We start from the raw sequence: 20,523 nt of genomic DNA on the forward strand, positions 1-20,523 counted from the left end.
ATTTTCAATCTGAACAGCGAGCATCAGAGCAGTGCAAATGAATGAGGACAGGCTAATGCAATAGAGGCATGAATCATGGGTCTGTGGTTAGCATGAGGTCTAGGATATTCCATACTCCTTAGTGTCCAATTTTTGGACCCTGTACTCCAGATTCCCGGCAATGAGATCAGAACTATTTTACAGTATAGTAATTCCCCCTCTAAGAGTCTTTTTGGACTCATTTAGACAGTACAAAATACAATGCAACCTAAATGACTACACCAGTGATCAATTATTAAACCAAAGAAATACTATAGTCGTATATCACTGTCTGGGATCTCACAGTAGTTGAAAGTATCATCATAGATTTAGCACAAACACAAAAGCTCTGTCCCATCCTACCGTTTACACCATGGCTTGTAAAAACATTCCCTTTCTTGTTTAACAAGTCGATCTGAAGAAAGACTGTGTCATAAAGTCAGTATAATATATTCTCAACAGCTGCTATGCAGCGCTGCTTGAAGTTAATTTCATAAACACACACACACAACCACGCACACACACACACACACACACACACACACACACACACAACCAAGCACATGCACACACACACACACACACACACACACACACACACACAAACACACAAACACACACACAAACACACAAACACACACACACACACACACACACACACACACACACACACACACACACACACACACACATGCCATCCAGTCAGAACTATTAGCCAGGTCTATTACATCTTCAAGCAGATTGTAGTGCTGTTTGTAATACTGCTTTCATATATTTTGCAATACTGCTTTCATACTGCTTTCATACTAAAAAATTAATAAAAGCCCTTTAATGCCACTATGGACAATAATCCAGGGAGGATATAAACCGTAAATCAACAACAAAACTTTCTCTGCTATGTTTATTGGAGTGCAAAACCAATGAAGCCCAGGGAGTGGATTAGCATCCCACAGACAATGAGCTCAGCACACGAGTAGAGGGGGTCCCCTCTTCATCCTAATCGGCAGCACATGTCCCAGAATGCCACTGACAAACCACACACTGTCGGTTTTCCAGTCGGCTGCAGCCAAGCATACGCTGGCTTCCTCAACAGCAGGCTCGGTTGTGGCTCGCAACCAACCTTGGTGCTTTCGGCCCATTTCCAGGCCAAGCCACACGACGCGTCCAGATCAACTTAAAAGACACAAAAGATGCCATGTGCCTTTGATGGTTGACCATCTTCTGATATACATCCCATCTTCATTGAAACATCAGGCATTGAGACATCATCAGGCATTACCGTAATGGTTGTGTGTGTTCCTCAAGATGCCTGACCACAATTTGTGACCAAATAGAAATACTTTGTGAAATACTTAATGATTGGGGGTAGTAGTGTACATAGTGTCCCTGGTGAGTCATAGATTTGAGCTGAGTGTGTTTGTGGTGCTGAGGGTGTGGCTTGAGCGTGTGTGTGTGTGTACATTCATGAAAGTGTTTGTATGTGTGACAACATTTGCAATAAAACATTTGCAATGAAATCTGTTTTAGTCTCTGTCTACTCATCCCAGTGTGTGTGTGCACTGACGTTTTCAAAAGGGGTCCCGTGTTAACTATGGGGATTTTAACAGCAGGGACGTGCACTGGAATTTTGAAGGGGAGTTGCTCTGCCCTGGAAAAAAGGGGCAACTCTTTCATTTTTATCACTGCCGCTGCCACGCCCCCGTCCCCTGATCGCAAATTTTGCCAATATCATTTTAGACTCTCACTAACCGCCGCTGCCACGCCCCTGTCATCTGATCGCAAATTTTGCCAATATCATTTTAAACTTTCCCTAACCGTTGCTGCTAGAAAACTCAAATACCTCCTGGATTGAGGGATTTCGTAATAATAAGCCAAAGTAGCATGGTCATGGTCTAAGTAAGCCATGTGGTTTTCATGAAAAGGCAAAAGACCCTTTATACCAGCCTCTCTGGCCCTAAATCTCTGTGCTCATAAACGTGATTCCCCTCAAAGCACCTGTAATACAGAGAGACTAATGATGTAATGTTCTACTGTCTCCTACTCAGGGAATAATATAAACAGACAGCAAGGGAAACACAGACCACATTTTTGCCCCTCTCCCCTCTATGTGCGCAGAGAGGGTAGGGGACAGACAAAGGACCAAATAAAACTCTGAAATATGTACTCATAGGCGGCCAAAAGCAGGGGATTTTAGTACATTAAAGGCACAATAATAGGCCAAGCACCAGATGCTGGACTCATTAACACACAAATATCAAAGGACTCATGAAGACAAACTTGTGCAACTAGTGGCTTAGGCTAACAGCAGTTCCATGGCTCTGCATGAAACCTTGAAGTCACTGGGAGAGGCTTGATGAGCTGACACTGGCAGGTTTTTTCTTTGCATCTGACCCCCCCAGTTCGATATTTAAATGAGCAACAACAAAAACAACTGCAAATGCATCCAAGGAAACTTTAGAATGATGTGACAATGCGTGAAAAATGACAGACTGGGAATGTAATCGTCATCACAACATGTAAAATTCACACAGAGGGTGGAATTGACATACTGGTGGAAGAGGGATGATGTGCAACACAACCGAATCCTGAGTCTCTCTGTCTCATTCATGCTCTGCAAAGACATTTCAGTAAGACACGTGTAAGTTGCTTTGGATAAAAGGATCAACCTTTACATTTATTATACAATACAACCACACTAGAATCTTTGTATAATATAGTCTCCTTCCTTCCCTGTGATTTCTATGCAACCAAAATGCTGAAGTCTATGAAGACTTTAACAATGAGGGAAAATGAATGGAAGCTTATTCATTCATTCCAGTATACCTTTAACACATTGTCTTTTTATTCATCCCTTTTTCTTCACATCTTTCACAATGACTACTTTGGATAAGAGATAAGAGTTTTATCTCGACACCTTAAACAAACTGCTTTATTGGTACTAAGAATTGTAAGGGATGGGATGTGTAGTTTAGTTATATTTTATTCAAATTCACTGTTTTTTGGGTTGTTTCAAGTTTTTTTGTACTTTATTTTACGTTGTAACCTATTCATTCACCTAGCATATTGTTTAATTTTACATCCCAGCGCTCTCGTTGGATAAGAAGCAACGACATTCGAGCAATCCCCGCTGACCACACAAACATCATGATATGTAAAGGAACTTGTGAGGGGGAGAGGATGGGTGGAGTGGGTTTGGGGAGTGGGGGTTTGTCAAACACAGCTGTGCTTGTTCAATCACACTTACAGAACGTGCACCGCCGCCACCCTCCCTAAGCAGCAGCAGCCTGCATCCTACACCGTTATCTTCACTGGTTTTCATTCCTCCGGCAGGAAAGTGGCAAGTGGCTACACTTACAATTGAGGAACCACGCCTTTTGCCTGCTGCCCTCTCAGTAGGCTATAACTGTATGTACTGCAGTAAATTCTCCATAGCTCGTGCTTGGACGATTGTGTCGCTTCCTCTAACTTTCTAGGACCAGAGTTTTCTCAGGGGAAGTTGGCATAAAGTTTCTTTCGTCATTATTTAATTATCGCGAGAGCCTTCAACCCTGAGGGTGTACGAACAAAGTCTCCACTGACCGCTACCCCGGTGCCGAACGAAGGACAAACACACACTGTGGCTTGGTCCCTTTACACCCCGACTTCTGCCCTGGAAGCGTACGAAACAGTGAGGGCGACGATGGAGTACCCCCGGAGATTTCACTTCATTTGTTTACTTATTCTTTTAATTTATAACGTTCATGGCTTCGACAAGAATCAAGCATCAATTCCTACAGGTAAAGACTTATTTGATTGGTGGTCACTCAACCCTTGTCACTAAATGTGACAGGGGTCATTGTAATTATTCAAAACTTTTCGAATTATTTGTTGTGGTCTGGTAGATTAATGATAAGCCTTTTGATAAAGCCTGGAATGCTGTTACTAGTTAACCCTTGTGTTGTCTTAACATTCTGTATACTATACTCCCCTTGTCCTAAGGGTCAATAGTGACCTGTCTTCACTAAACCCCTAAAACAAAGAAGCTAAATTGAATTTTAAACCCCAAATCCATTTTTTTAAAGCAAGAACTTGTCATGCATCCCAAACTTAGTGAATCTTACAGATCTAGGTCACTCTATGAAAAAGAATCAAATTTAAAGTTGAGAACAAAATAAAACTTTTTGGGAACAAGTTAAACAAAGATCAGTGGCGGGTCATTTTTGAGACTTTGCACAACACTAGGTGCAACAGATGTAAGTTATATGTATAAGAAAAAAAGTAGGTTTATGTGGACTGTTTAAAGTAATTGAGTGTCTGGATATGTCTAAAAAATGTGCTCTGCGCAATACCATACACTTGCGTCTGAGGACATGCGGGTTCACTCACTCTCTCACGGGCTCATAGTGTGTGGGAAAATGAGACCTCTTCTGCGTCCGCGAAGTGGAACACGGTGATGTCAAAATTACACGGTTGCGCTAGTCTCATGCCTAGTTCTTTCTGTCTCGTAAGAAAAAAATACCGCACAATTTCGCACAATCCACAGACTATTTAACATTTGCTTTGAATTTCTCATCTAAGTGTATAAAGCAAGCATGTCAGGTAGATCTTGTGAAAGAATCGGCGCACTAAGATGTAAGCTAACTGCGCAGAAAACTAAACAATGTACAACACTACACCACCTCGAAGTTTCTTGAGCAACTGAAGTGATAACCTTAGGATGCGTAGGCCTGGTAATTGGATTTAAACTGCTGTGTGGACAACAAATTACTTTTGTGTGTGAACGTAAAACTTTAATACACATTAGTATCCATTTTTAGAAGTTGTGGTCAGTACTCATGTTAAATGATAAGCTAATTAAAAGCTAATTAAAATGGCATTATCTTGCCTGAAATAAAACTTGTTGGCAGACCAATGAGTTCAAGAAAGCATACATACAGTACATGTGGTGTGTTGATACAATCTACATGATTGGATGCGTAGCTGTTTCCTTGGCCTGCCATGACGGATGATTGATAAGATGATGTGTAGTGTATGCATGCATCTGGTCAATATGTGTGCCTGGTTATCTTATAGAAAACCAAATACGACCTACGAATGTAAGGTAGCAGTGGTGAAGTGTGAACCAAATTCAACGTTTTCTCTTTCAGCAAGCCATTTATAGAGATGCCTGCAAATCCTCTTTGAGGGTTAGAACTTTACAGCCCTTGTTTGAATAATCCCTACCTCAGTAAAGTGGCGAGTGTCACTAAAATTGCTTTCTCATTAACTCTCAAAATCATTTAAGTAGACCACAACCAATATAACGCTGTTGCCAGAAGCTGAGTGAAAACATGTGGACCCTATAGGTCTGCTTTCGAGGAGGATCAGGCCTTTTTTTGTGTAGCGGCAAAAACACTCAGTCTATATGTTCTTTCTTGAAGAAGTGGCGTGAATAAGATGCTTAGAATGGAGGGCTGTATAATAGCAAGAAAGCTCACTCTGTATGTTTAGTGCATGGCTGTATAATAGCAAGAAAGCTCACTCTGTATGTTTACTGCATGGCTGCTAAGCTTCAGAGGGCTTGGTGACATATCAAGCCAAATTCTTTTGCTCCCAAGGGCCACAGAAATATAGCCACCACAGGGGTCCCTGTTAGAGTTGTGTTTTTCGGCATTCTGATTATTTGTGAATTTAGTCGACTTCGTCACGTCTCTGATATCTTTCGTTATTCGATTTTAAATGAATTTAATTTAAAAGTATTGCACTCACAATGATGATTACAATAATGATCATGATCATTACCATGTCCTAGCAATAAAAGCCATTTTGAACATATCTTATTAGAAATTGCCTTATCTATGAAGAAAATGATCTATGAATAACACATACTGTAGGTCATCGTCCATGTGTTGCTTAGATCATGGATTTTTCACTTCGTTATTCATTGCGTGTTGAAAATGCAGTCTGTATTTGCTAGTAAGATCCTACGCTACCCAGCTGTTAGTGGTGCAACACACTGCAATCAGCCCTCACAAAATGTGCATATTTGCTCTTTCCTGTTACATTTATGTTTGGCAGTCAGTGGCTTCTAGCAAACAGAATTCTGACCTTATGCCAGCCAGGTTTGATTGAAAGAGATGACAGCTCATCATCACTGCCTTACCTGTAAGAAATACATTTACCGGGGGGTATTTGCAGAGTTGATTGAAGTACACAATGGACCTCAGGTTGTTATCTGATGTCCGTTTCAGCAGTGTGTCCTTTTTTGTAAAAATTTGGCTTTCTTTCAGCATTAACCTTTTTAGCCACTGGTTTCGTAAGCAACATCGTAAAGGTGTGCCAAGATCATTGTGCCATCTGTTATGTTTTTTCCCAATTTGTTTGGATTCCCAGTTTTGGGGATGATCTTTTAAGAATCAGCGGAATGCTGAATACTCCCAGCATGCTTCGGGGCCGATCAGAGGCCAGTGTGCTCAGTAGAACGTTCCCTCGTCTCTCACACACTCACACATTGCCGGAAGTTTAAAAAAAAATCACTTGGTAACACGTCAGGCCTTAAAGCAGCATGCCGCAGTAGTTTAAAAGGTGATTGTTTTAATTACTAAGGAGCATGGCGTGACTGTGTGTGTGTGTGTGTGTGTGTGTGTGTGTGTGTGTGTGTGTGTGTGTGTGTTTGTGTTAGACTGTGTGCTTGTACTTGTGTTAATCCATGGTAATTATTCCATAGTTATTAGCAGACACTGCTGTGAGATGACGCCTGTTTGGTAGTACTACCAGTCTACGTGGAAGGCATTTTACTGGCACTGGCGAATTACATCATGACAGCTCTTAAAACTGGTCAGCATGTTGCTGTGTTATATGGAGGGAGCTTGTTTAAATAACCATCCTGGAGCTCGGCAGCCGAGGGATCTGGAACTTCTCTCCTCACAAATGCTTTGCGGCGGAGAGGCCTTGCCCTGCCTTGGAGATCTGGATACTCCCTTATTCTCATACACAAACTCTCACACGCACACATACACACACACACACACACACACACACACACACACACACACACACACACACACTCACACTCACACTCACACTCGGCTCACACTCACACTCACACACACAAACACACACACACACACACACATACACACACACACACACACACACAAACGCACAAAGAAAGAGGCTATTCCTTAGCCCTGGGCCACCTATGGTTTGGGCAGTCTTCTCCACCGCGAAATATGAAATACGTACGTTAGACTTTGGTCATGGGCTGACATTCAAGAGGGCTATATGTTATGTCTATATGGGAGAGCAGCGATGGATTATAAGCTTTTTATCCGTGCTAACAATCTGGCTTGGCTGGCCAAACCTGTAATTGGTCCTCTGGAGCTGGCTGGCATGCCACCATGCCCTTGATGAAATGGCCTGCTTCCTGTAAACACATGCGATAGGCTATGGTACTGTTTTCCTGTTTTGTTTTTGTGTTTTCCATAAACCGCTGAGTATCTGTGAGTGGCACACTAACGAGCTGATTTGGGTTTTTGTAGATTCTCTTTTTCAAGTTTGGCCACATAGTCACAGTGGCAAGGTTGAGCTAGTGGTATTGCACGACAGGGACGTATGTTTTTTTCACTTCTCTTTCTCTTGTCTACTCTTCTCTCTTCTTTCTTCTTTCTTTCTTTTTGTTCATCTATCTGTATGCAGAAAAAAAACATAAATATCACTTCAGTTGTAAGAAAATATTGAGCTTTTACTTTGGGGGTGTTTCAGTAGTTTTACACAATAGATAAATAGAACCACTGATGCCCAGTTTTATTCTTGACATGAAGCACACGGTGCCTAAGGCAACCACAGATTAATGAGTTAACCAGCAGTTTTCAGTCAGCTCTTTTTTGAATACATACAAATGCCAAAAGCTATTAATCTGGTTCAAGTGATAATTGCTTCATACCGTAAACATTCAATTAGTCAACATGATTTTTTAACTGCAGTAATAATTATGCCAGTTTGGCAGCTTTGCTTGACACATCAATCAATTTTGTAATATATTCAGCTGTTTAGCTCAATTAAGCTCCCTCTCTCCTTCTCACTCATTCGCCTCTCTCCCTCTTCCTCTCTGTTTGTCGCTGACTACAAAGAAGTTGCCCAGTATAATCCTGAATGTCTTGACTCAAAATCTCTATGTGTCTTTGAAATAGTTTTTCTTTTTAGATGCATTGAACCTGCTACACATTTAGAATATCTAAACGTTTTCTCAACGCCTTAAAGGCCACATAATCCCCTCCTGCCTCCATCTCTTGATTGGCTCCTCACACTGTGGAGGAAATAGGACTGCATACTGTCTGGCGCTCTTGTCGTATTTGATCCATTCTTCTCTCATAAGCGCCATGCTATGCTCCATGGCAACAGACCGGCCTGTCTACCGCAGGAAGTGACCACAATAATTGCCATCATTAGCTCTCTGAATGGGTGCGTGACATCACCTTATTACCCATATAGTTTCTCGTTTTAACCCCGTTGATTGTTTTTCCACTATGGGAAAAGTAAATAAAAGGGCGCACGCGGGAGTGTGCTAACCCAGCTCCAGCGTTTTGCGGAGTGAGGCTCATGAGTAACAGCCTGGACAAATGCCGATGATGTCATGCAGTGCTCCCGAGGCTGAGGTCTATGGCTGCGACGCAGACATGTAATCTGAGGCCCCGGGTTCCTGCAGCGGATGTGCTACAAGCTTCCCTGGATCAGACGGGTGTGTGTGTGTGTGTGTGTGTGTGTTTTACCCATCATGGGAGCGCTGTGGGCCGCAAGAAACAGAACTCTATTTTTTGCCCCGACAGCTGAAATAATGTCTGACTAACGAGTGCCATCCTGCCATCTGTTTTGTTCCGCTCCCTAGGTTAGTTCAGCACCCAGACCTCAAAGTGAGGGTTTTAGCGTCAGGCAGGGGGAAACACATGGGCCACTCACTCACCTTGGTAGGAGACTGGGGTGTTTGTTAGGTGAGAAGGAATGTCTGTGCTTTCGTCTACTTTCCAGGCTCGCAGGTACTGTGGCTGTCATTCGTGTGCCAGAGCTGCCTTGTGGTTACATTAAAATTCTTCCCATTTTAAGGCTGCCAGTTTGCTAGCTTGTTTGCCTCTCGTTGTAATGGTGGGGTGTGCTCCAGACTGGCATCTTTTTTTGTGTTTGTGGGGTAGGCAAAAAGAGAGTCGTCGGTTGGCGTTAAGCATGCATGCCCATATAGGGAAAGGAGCGGAGGGCATGTTGTAAAGGTATTTTCCAGGCCTGTTCTGCTCTGTGTCCTAAGCTGCGACACAAATTGGAAATGAATGAAGCTGCTCAGTCATTGACACAACTCTAAAAGAGGGCATTAAACCAGGTCAACTCAGAACTCATTATAAGGATCCTAGCCAGTGTGTGTATGTCTGTATGTGTGGGTAAGATTCTTACATCATGGTCTAAATAGAATAATTCGACTAGCCACATGGGGTTGTGGTGTATCCTAATGATTCTTATTATCATTGTGGGATTTTATTTATGGGTGTAATTTAAGTTCATAACGGCCGAAGTTCTCCCATATAGTCCCGTGCCAGACGGAGGCAGCTTTTTAGGTGTTATACTTTATGAACTGGTACGTCTGATGAAGGGGCTAAAGGGAAAGCCTACTTGGCACTGGACAGATGGAGAGAGCCATTCTCCAACAAACAGCCCTCTGTGCCAGAGTTGATCTCATGCCACAGCAGGCTTTACAGGCCTGAGTTATGAGACCACCATCAGTAGAATAGTGCTGGTAAGTCGCGTCTATACAGAATAGTCATTCCCCCTTCGGCAGCCCCTGCTGTGCCTCCTTATTTCATTTTGAATTACATCTTTTGGTAGCTGTGAGGACAGGCTCTAGTACGTGGGTTGCTTTACTCTGAGACAGATGAAATTTCAGAAAAGCAACACAAACACATTGTAAATCTGACACAGGCCTTGTTAGTGTCAGTAAGGCTGTGTCCCAGGATGAATGGCAACAGGTGGACCATAAATTTCACCTACACCACCACATGTCGATCTCCCCCCCCTTACCAACTTCCATATGCTGCTCTAAGGAGTCATAATTTGTGAAGTAGACGGATATTCACCTGCCACTTGGCACAGATGCGAAGACTAGGAAGAAGAAAAAAAGCAGTGTCATTCTTGGCTGAGTGCTTCCCTGTCAGTGTTGGAGTTCCACTGTCAGAATGAAGCAAGCTGACTTGGCCATCCACACAGGCAGAACAGAAGCCAAGACGAAGGAGAGCAGAGAGCAAAAATTTAAGTAGAATCAGTAGAAACCTTTTGGGTTTGCCAAGGTGCCCTGAGCCAAGACACAATAGACTTGAGGGACAAAAAAATCTGTACTGTAGGCCATCTATCAGATAGCAGAGAAGAGGACATAGGGGGCTTTACTTTTCTCACTTTCACTAGGACAGGAAACAGAAGTCTAGCCAGTGAGTCATAGCACTTACACGTTAAGGTCTCGCTCACGTCTGCCGAAGTGATCGGATTCCTTGCGTCACAGGAAAAGCAAACGCAGGCTTTCTCCCGACAGATTAACATTAAGAACGTTGGAGCTGCATTCCTCTGGCCTCTGAAGCTGTTGGCAGGAGGATGTCAAGCACTCTCCTCTTCCGTGTGCAGTGACTACAGCTGTCCAATGTTCAGGCTCTCACTCTCCCTTTCTTGTTTTCTCTGAACGGTACCATATGCAACTTAGATGTTCACGTGCGATTTTTAAGTTTATATTTTATTTTGAATCTGGATTACTTCGGCTCAGCCTATATGACAAATGAACGACCTCACACTTTTCTTGCCCACTCTCTTTTGTATTTGTGTAATATGATGTGCAACTATTCAATACAAAAAAATTGATCACAAAAAAAAGATGTTCGCATGCGTGACTGTGAACAAGATAATTTTGTACAATTTTCAGTAATTCTGAGATTATTAAAATAATTCTAGAAATGTCTGTGGACTCCATCAGCACATGGAAAATGCCCCCCCAGGATATGGACTCTTGTAAACACGTTGTGGCTAAAGAGCCAGTGATTGCCTCACATATGGAGCATGGGAAAGTCATCATGCATCACGGACCACAAGTTAGAGCATATTAATATCTAATTAGAGGAAAGGCCCTTGGAAATTATGGCTTATCGGTGTCCTTCTATCCAAATTTGAGACTTCACTCTGCCGACACATGTCATACCCCCCCCCCCCCCCAAGCCCCCCCCCCCCCCCCCCCCCACACCACCACCCCCAAACAAAACAAAAACACAGAATAGAACCAGAGCATAGGACACAAATGACTCCTTTTTCCTCCTGGAGATTCTTCTGTTGCCTGACTCATAAAAGCTATGGGAAAAAGTCATGCTGCGGTTCACAACATTTCTACATCAGTAAATACAGGCCTGGTGGAGACATGGGAGGGTTAGGAATGAAAATGAATTTGGCTGTGAATGTCCTGACAACAAAACTTGGCTTGTTTCCCAATCGTAAACATTTTGGAACCTGGATTGTTGAATCTGAAAAAAATGAATCTGTTGATGGTCTAAAGGGGTCAGTCATCTTAGCATTCGTTGTTGGTCACACAACACTCGTCATGCCCTGCTGGAGTGGTCCTGCTGGAACCACTGTGGAAAAATCCTCCCTGCTGTGGAACATGTTATTCTGGCAAGTATTCACTTGTAAATCCTGGAAAATCCTTGCAGTTAAGTACGGGCAATAACCAAAAGATCAACGAATCATGTGTTCTGTGTGATGTGGGAATTAAAAAGTGTCTCCAGCGCATTTAATTGCTGAACTGAAGGTGAAATTTAAATTGGGGGAAGTTCTGCCGTGAACTTGCCAGGCTGCACCGCGTGTTGGCGTGAGCTCAGTTGCGTTGTTGGTTTACGACGGGAGAGTTGCAAGGGGTCGGGTCACGCAGAGGTCAGGAGTAATTTGTCGTCTTTTTCACGAGCCGTGTGGACAACGTTTGTCTCCAGAGGCTCACAGAGACTTGCTGCACTTACTTTGGCATTCCTGGAATTCCTGGTGTAGGGAGTTGATGCAATCTTACAGTGCCTTGCTAGACAATGGGACACAGGCCCCCTCAGCTCCACTGAGCGATGGCTGGCTAACCGGCAGTTTGGCTCTGGCAAGAAGAAGAGGACAAACCATGTAGGGTGGCCTGTAACCTTTCTGCTTTGAGTTGCTTTCCTGTGGTTTTCCTCAATTCAGCCTGTCAAAACTAATGGCAGGCCGATTCCTCTGACGGCTTAACCAAGAATGCAGCATGCCACATAGAGATGGGTGCAAATATTACATTGACAAATAAGGTATCAGAACACCCAATATGGGACACCAGTACTGAGGCAATGAAGGGCTATATCGAGATGTTTTTGAACATGTTGAACAAAACAGTTTAATTATTGTTTTGAAAAGTACAACATTTAGAATCCTTGTTTTCATGGTAGTCAGTGCATGCGGTGATGGCACATTAAAGTACCTTCCCTGAAAGAACTTTCTGAAGTGTAATATACGAGAGGGGTTGTGTACACATTTAAAAAGGTTAGTAAGAATTTTGTTGTTGTATACTAGTATTTTCACAGAATGAATTTCAGATGAACAAGATTCACTTTTTCCAAATTTAGGTTGTAATAATTTGGCATCAAATCGGAAATAGGGGGATATGATCAAAATGAGCTCATAGCTTGAATTCTGCCCTAATGCCTTATACAGTCTACATTCAGACAGGAAATTATCTTTAACAGTTCTCGAGAAATGAACTCCAGTCTGAGTTTTAAGTTCCGTGTTCCCTTCGGCTGCCTCATATTCTATACAGCAGAAGAATTCCAGACAAAAACAGTTTTAAAGTACCTCAGGCAAGATTTATGAAACTGTCACTGACATAATGTAGTAAAGGTGGTATCAGTATATAAGCATGTTTGAGGGAAGACTGCTGTAGCATGACTGTAGCTGCCCTGTATGTTTTGTTGAACACAGCTGCTTCACAGTGAGGGTTACAAATGAGCTCCACAGATGTCAGATAAGTCCCCCTCCTCACCCCCCCACACACTCACACACACCCTCCTCACACACACACACACACACACACACACACACACACACACACCCTCCTCACACACACACACACACACACACACACACACACCCTCCTCACACACACACAAACAAACACACACACACACACCCTCCTCGCAAACACACACAAACACACACACACACGCGCACACATACACACACACACACACACACACACAGCCCTTTCACCCTGTTGTTTTTCTTTATTTTACTACTCTGCTCTGCACTGTACTCTTTCTGTAGCCTGCCTGATTGCCCCCCCCCCCCCCCCCCCCCATAGGAAGGGCTGTTTGTGAGGTCATTACATGATCACACCTGAACAGTCACGTCTCAGTCTCCAGCTGGTCCAGTAAAGTGATCTGCTCTGCGTGTATGACTCAAGTCTTTTCCATTCAGATTCCCGCTAACTCATGGTCGGCTGCCATCCCAGTGGCCTGTTTATGAGGCAAGATGGAGTCCTGATATAGCCCGTGACAGAATCATGTACGTTTACAGGAGCAGGCAGGCAGGCAGGCCAGAAGCCTGTGTCGGTGAAAAACAGACTGGTGTGTGAGCACATGGCCAAGCAATGCAGACAGGCGGTTGTGGAGGCAGACCTTCGGGTGGAAATGAGAGGCAAAGGCTCTTTTCATTAGAAGTGTCCCACCGGAACCCTGAACCCTGAGTCACGAACGCCCTGCGTCTGGCTTCGCTCAAATCATTCCCCCATTGGACACCTCCCCACTCAACAACCCTGTTCTCTGTACGACTTGATAAAGTACTCCTACAGCCTTGGTTTGACCTCCCTCTTGTTGAAATGTATGACTCCATAAACACATAATAACACATTAAAAAGATTGCTTATTTGCAATGATAAGAATAAGGATGCCATGGATCTTTCTTATTTAATTTGTTGGGCAATAATTTATCAACCCAAAATCATCTTGTGTTATTCGTTCCAAGAAAGCTGCCTGGCAGAGCTGGGAAATGAATCCCCCAGTAAAGCTGAACAAATCCATTTTCCTATTGACCAGACAGGCAGACAGACGTATTGGGTGTCTTGAGAAGTCATAATCAGTATGAATTGGTGATGGGAAAGGTCTGCATTAAATTGTTACACTTTTCAGTACCTACAGGATCTTGCAAGGGTTTGTTTTTGCCAAAAGTGACTGAATTTGCTGCGAGAATTCAGAAAAAAGGTGATCTTGTGAGTGTTTGTTTTGATTGTTGTGACCGAAGTTTGTTGTCGTGGTTAACATTACGGTAATTTTGAGGTCAATAAATAAATGAAAAATAGAATGCAGAAATTCTATAAAAAAAAAAATGCAACCTGGTAACCCTTGAATTTGCAAGATCACAACCTCCTGGAGAGACAGTTTTTCTTTTTTATCGCTGCTGGCTTATTTATCTCCCCCTCCTCTCCCCCAAATAGCTGTGCTGTCATTCTTTATGACTCCTCAGCCCTCGGAAATGGCCCAGGCTTCAGCTGGGATATCCGTTCCCTCTCTCCCTGCCTGCAGAAGTGATTTATTGTCGTTGAAAGTGAAATCACATTTTCCTGTTAGTGATCAAAGGAGGAACACAAAAAAACATGGCCACCGCAGAAATATTGACTATTCCAGCTTCCCTTTAAGTCTTCCCTTGATTTTCCAATGAGTGTCAACATCCCTGGACGATATCTGGTGTGAAGATAAAGTCAGGAGAGATTATACAGTTTTTCACTGGTCATATTTGAATCAGAAGGTTTTTTTTTGGCACAGAATAGAGATAGTATATAACTACTCATTCTCTACTGTATACATCATACTGTACTACTATTATTATAGAACTACTCATACAGTACTGTTGACATAATATACTATATCATATACTATAGTACTAGTAGGCTTCATCTTTTCTTCTATCCACGTTTCTTTTATTTCCTCACCAAGTGAAGCATCTCTGGAGCTTTCTCTTTTTCTTCCTTCTCCCAACCCAGCTCTTTCTCCTCCACCCCTCTCTGGGCGTTTTCTGCCAACACACTCCAAAGAAGCTCCTCTCTGGATAGAGTTACCTGTGATGCATGGTGTACACACAACCCTGAGCTCCAAATCTCCACGTTGCTGTTTTCTTAAGATTTCTCTGGGACTGTTCACCCAGCGGGTTCTCGAGGATGATTTACGATCGGGCCAAACCTGGTCCTGATCACGTCCTTGGCCTTCGGGTGTGTTTTCTCACGGGGGCTGTGGTGCCCACTTCCCTTTGGTCTCCCGGTTCCCTCCAGATCCTAGCGGAAATGTTGCGGGAACCTGAGATGTTCCTTTATGTTGAGATGTGTCCTGTTTTCTGGAGTAGGAACCAGTTTCGCGACGTGTTTACGTAGGTCTGAGGTTCGGTTGTGGTCTGGTTTGGAGTAACTGTACACCCTCTACTTCAGAAGTAGAAAAAACAGCATACATACATTTTGGTGGAGTGCCTCTTGGAAATGGAGCCAGGAGTTTGGTTAGAACATTTTTCTGGTTTCTCGTGCTCAAGAGAATAATCCTGTATCCATTTATGCCTTTGGTAAGGACTGTTTGTAGGGTTTCATTGGCAGCCCAGCGAATCTTGACAGGCATGATATGTGTTTTCATTTCTGATTGTATTTTTTTCTTCTTATGTTTGCAGAGAAATTACTTGTGCTTACTGTTGCCACACAAGAAACTGACGGCTTTCTTCGCTTCATGCAGTCGGCAAACTATTTCAACTATACTGTCAAGGTAAGCCAAGCTAATCTTTCTGGCCGCCACATAATATCTCCTCCAATCCACTCATTAGTCCTGAAATAACCACCCAATTACTAGCAATCAGTTATATCACCAAGGGAGAATGTTAAACGAAGCCATCTGCGGTATGTTTAGCTTGAATGAACTCTCCGTCACATAATGCCCCAGTGCTCTGTATCTGACAATGGCTAAGGATGATGCTCGTTCTGAGCCTGAGGATTTGACTTTCGCTTTCTGTGTTGTTACAGGTGCTGGGGATGGGAGAGGACTGGAGGGGGGGAGACGTGGGCAGGTCTATCGGCGGAGGGCAGAAAGTCAGACTACTGAAGGAGGCCATGGAGGCCCTGGCAGACCAAGAGGACCTGGTGGTCTTGTCAGTGGACAGGTACAGTGGCTGCAGAATAATTAAATGTGACCCAGAGGGGTCAGAAGCAAGAGGAGACCGGTCCCACTACAGTCATTTGTTTAAGCTCACGTTCCCCAGACTAACACACGTCTGCCAGCATTCACAGGCCATTCACAGCAGCCGTACTGTATAATGTCGGGCCAAGGCTATTCCTTGGGGGTTCAGCTAATTAAGAATGAGGTTCCAATTTACTTTTTTTTTGCTCCATTTTCACTCTTTGTGGAAACCAGATGCCCCTTTTATAAATATCATTCTGCCCTGACCAAAATGGTTATACTGCATATGGGGTTCAGCTACCTGTTCATTGAAACTGCTCAATTGACACTGGAGGTCAACCAATTTCTAATCCTGGCACAAAGGTGTATTTTTTATTGCCAGTTTGTGTAAAAATTCATTAGCACCACTTGAGTGACTTTTTAAGCTCCATTATATGTGCGTGAGTATGAGAGTGCGGGTGCATGTGTTTGCATGTTAGTCAGTGCTTATGTGGCAGCCAAACGAAAATAAAAAAGATCTAAAGCATTTCTCCAGATGTAATGCACTGATAGCTATGGGCTCCTGTAAATGACGTTAGTGTTTAGGGCAATTAACTTAATCGGACATAATGAAAGCTCCTTCAATATGCTGTAGTTCTATACGGTATGATATAGCAGAACGTCCACTTATGATGAGGGTGTGAAGTAGAACACCTCCCATTTCTGCCATGACGATCCATTAAATAGAGAATAACCGTCAATTATCGCGATCAGAGACTAAACTGAGCCACGTCCTCAACACAGTGCTCTTTTACCTGCTGCTGCACAAGCTGTTTTTTGTTTATGTACGAAAGTGATAAATGATGCCCTCCCATACACACGTTCACAGCAAGTTGTTATTATAGGGTTCTGACGAACCTTGAAGCCACTAATTACACATAGAAGTGAAGGGGAGGTGGAGGTTTGCTACTTTATTTATGGTTACTTTTAAAGACCTCCAGATCAAAGCTTACTTCATACCGATAACAAACTTCACCCGAACATTAATTTATGAATAGTTGGGCCGTGTGAACGCCCAGAAACTCACTTAAGCAAACATCAAAGTGAGTACACACTCTGTCCTCCTTTTCCTTTCAGCTTTCAGGAAGGAAAACCTAAAAACTAGTGTGCTGTGAAAAGATGGCTATCTAGCTGCAGACAATTGGCCCCCACCACCAAAACACTTCACCACTGGGTTTTCCATTGACTTTGATAGGCTCATACTAGGTGATGGGACTTTGTTTTAAGCCAAAGACAGAGGCACATCAAGATGTGAACCGACTTCATGTGCTCTGCAGATGTGCAGATATATACCTCACCTGGATTGGGACTGATGAGTTTAGCGGTAGCTCCCATGCTGAGGGATATTGATGGTGCTTGTAATTTGTGAACAGTGCACCTCTGCCTGCCCTCAAGGTCCTATGTCTGGGTTTCTGTTGTTACAGAGGCTAGGGTTGGCTGTATGGAGAGAGTTGGGAAACAGCTCTGTGTTATTTGGAAATGTTCTTCACCACTTTATCTTCAGCAGACATGAAGTAAACTGGTGTGAGAGATTGAGTGATTCAGCATTTCTGTGCATTCCTTTAAGTTTACGTAATGATCCTAGGGTTTTAAGCAGAGGCCAACGATGATTAAGGACTTCAGCATACAATTTTTTTTCATGGTATTTTTTCTAACCCCTCTCTCTCTCTCTCTCTCTCTCTCTCTCTCTCTCTCTCTCTCCACAGCTATGATGTCATTTTTGCCGGCAGCCCCGAAGAGCTTCTGAGGAAGTTTCAGCAGGCCAATCACAAGGTCATGTTTGCTGCCGAGGGCCTGATTTGGCCAGATAGGAGGCTCGCAGAGAAGTACCCGTCTGTTCGCAGTGGGAAGCGCTTCCTCAACTCTGGAGGTGGGTACAACTCGTACTCAGGCTGCTAGGGCATCATGGGAAGTTGTGTTTATTTATTTAGGGCCCCCATGATGTGGAACCATAGTTGAGCCCTAACTGTTTGTATTGTCCTGCTGTTGACTGACCACCCATCAGCTGAAATGGTCTCAAATCATTTTCCAGGACCACCACCACTGCATGACCTATGTAGTTTAACCTATTCTTTTTTTTTTCTTTGACTGCCCACAGTTACAGTAAACCCTATGATTGGGATAGTATTCCTATTTGAAAAGAGTTAAGCACTTAAAGCAATACAGGCATCTTCCTCTTTCCATTCCTTCTCCTTGCTCCGTGCCGTTATGACCATCATTGATTGGCTGAAATCCTTGGAGTCGAGTGCTTGATGTTGTGCTTCTGATTGCTTGAATGCAGATGTTGAGAGGAAACTCATGAATGGAATACCTCTCTAATGCTGTTTACTGGGTGTTCAATGAGCCTGGCTTACAGAAGGCTCTGGAGACTTAAATCCATGTAAAAAAAAAAACTTTTGAGACAAGTGTTACGACCGGCTCATAGGTCACAACATAAAACGGTAGAGACAGACAACGGTGTAGCTTGTAACAAAAAGGCTATTTATAAACAACAAAGGTTGATCGAAGGTAAAAGTCTAGGGGTTTTCAAAGATGCGTGGCATTATGACATAGCGTTATGTCCTGCGGCCTGGGTTGGATGTGTTGGCTAGGACACTCTGCTGCCTTTAGCATGAACTCACAAGTGATCCATCTTGTGATTCCCTGAAGCCCACATTACTTCAGCGCCTCAGTGTTCCCTATGGATACAGGAAATGTTATGCAATTGACACTTAACCCACGCCTCCAACACTTGCATATATAATTCACACACTGTCATACATACAAGTGTGCACGCTCACAGATGCATCCCATGAGAAATCTATCAGATGAATTAGTCCCACAAGACAGTAATAATCTTGTACACTATCCTTCTTTGTCCTCCCTCACCACCTGCCCCTAACCACACACACACACACACACACACACACACACAAACGCATGCATACACACACAATACGTACACACACAATACGTACACAATGGATACACGTACACACACACACACACACACACACACACACACACACACACACACACACACACACACACCTTTCAGTATCATACAGATGCACTTCTCCTAACTCCTTCTCCCTGCAGAACCACAGTGAGTATGGAGAAACCCAGCCCAATCAGAGCACCACCACTCAGCCAACATGATGGAGGCCATGACCCTCTCCAGCCTGAGATGTCAACACAGTCATTGTTTACCTTCTCCATACTGCTGTCTGCCATTGTTTGGTCAAGGCAGAATTTAGAGTAATGTAAGCAACATGATTATACAGGGCCTGCAGAAAAGAGGGGGCTTTCATTATATTCCTAGTCCAAAGAAAACGGCAGATAAAGAATGTGTTTGCTCTTGGCCGTTCACATAGTTGCGGTATTTCCTGAAGGACATTTGGATATACTGGTCCATTCAGGACTCGGGGATTAGGTGAATAGCGCATTCATTTATGTGGGCCGCTTTGAACTCCTCTCTTCTCGTTTCACCCTCTGTTGATCCGCGCTCATGCAGCTTCAAATGGGCTGCACCACTGTGAGCTATGTTTTTTTTATCGATGAGACAATTAACGATCTGTGGTCACTTGTGTTTGGATATCACATAGCTTGTTAGGTTGCCTACTGTTTTGGGAAGGCGGAATTGCTACCCTGGCGTCTGTTATTGTGCCTTTGTGAGTCATACTCCTGTTCAACCTGTCAGAACACGGAGGAATCAATGTCGTTAGAATGACATGTATGTTTGTTTTTATTTCTGTGCCCGAGACCGTTAATTGAAGGTCCAAATCCTAGCGGTGGTTGTTTCGTGGCTGTTTCGTCTCACTTGAGCGTTTCACTTGAACTTTGTGTAAGGGCGAGTACAGTTGTCTTCTATGTCTCCAGTAAGTAGGAGGCTCGGAAAGCAAGGGAGTAAAGCAGAGGGGGAAGTCGGTGATGAACTTGGTCCCGTTTCCCTAGAAGAGATAGAGATAGATTGCTGCCGAGAAACGAGGGGAGGGGAAGAGCAGTATTGAAACCACATGTTGTAGTCTTTCACAATAAGCTGCATTTATTTATTTATTAATGATAAAGAATCCATGCATAAAAAAAGCACATATTGGCCAAGTCTTTGATTGTGTTATCTCCAGCCACTGCTTACTCAGGTCTGGTAGAATGGAGGTGACCACAAAGGATTTGTTTATTTTTGTTACACGAATAGTCACAAGCTGGATATTTTCAGTAATGCGGACAGCCAATGATTTATGGCTCACTCGTCATGGCTCTCGACTGGTCCAGACATGCAGCCTCTCGGGCCCACACACACACACAC

General features: G+C 43.4%; 1 protein-coding gene across 1 annotated transcript in view; it reads left to right on the plus strand.

Moving 5' to 3' along the window:
- The first annotated feature begins 3,358 nt into the window (after positions 1 to 3,358).
- Positions 3,359 to 20,523, plus strand: part of plod2 (procollagen-lysine, 2-oxoglutarate 5-dioxygenase 2) — a 34,759-nt gene continuing 17,594 nt past the window's right edge. Inside the window, exons 1-4 of the mRNA XM_080854882.1 lie at positions 3,359 to 3,794; positions 15,700 to 15,791; positions 16,046 to 16,182; positions 17,945 to 18,108. Of these exons, the coding sequence (XP_080711008.1) occupies positions 3,698 to 3,794; positions 15,700 to 15,791; positions 16,046 to 16,182; positions 17,945 to 18,108 (490 nt within the window). The 5' untranslated portion in view covers positions 3,359 to 3,697. The remainder of the gene's footprint in view (positions 3,795 to 15,699; positions 15,792 to 16,045; positions 16,183 to 17,944; positions 18,109 to 20,523) is intronic.

Source organism: Sprattus sprattus (genome assembly GCF_963457725.1).
Source record: "Sprattus sprattus genome assembly, chromosome: 17".
Taxonomy (NCBI): domain Eukaryota; kingdom Metazoa; phylum Chordata; class Actinopteri; order Clupeiformes; family Clupeidae; genus Sprattus; species Sprattus sprattus.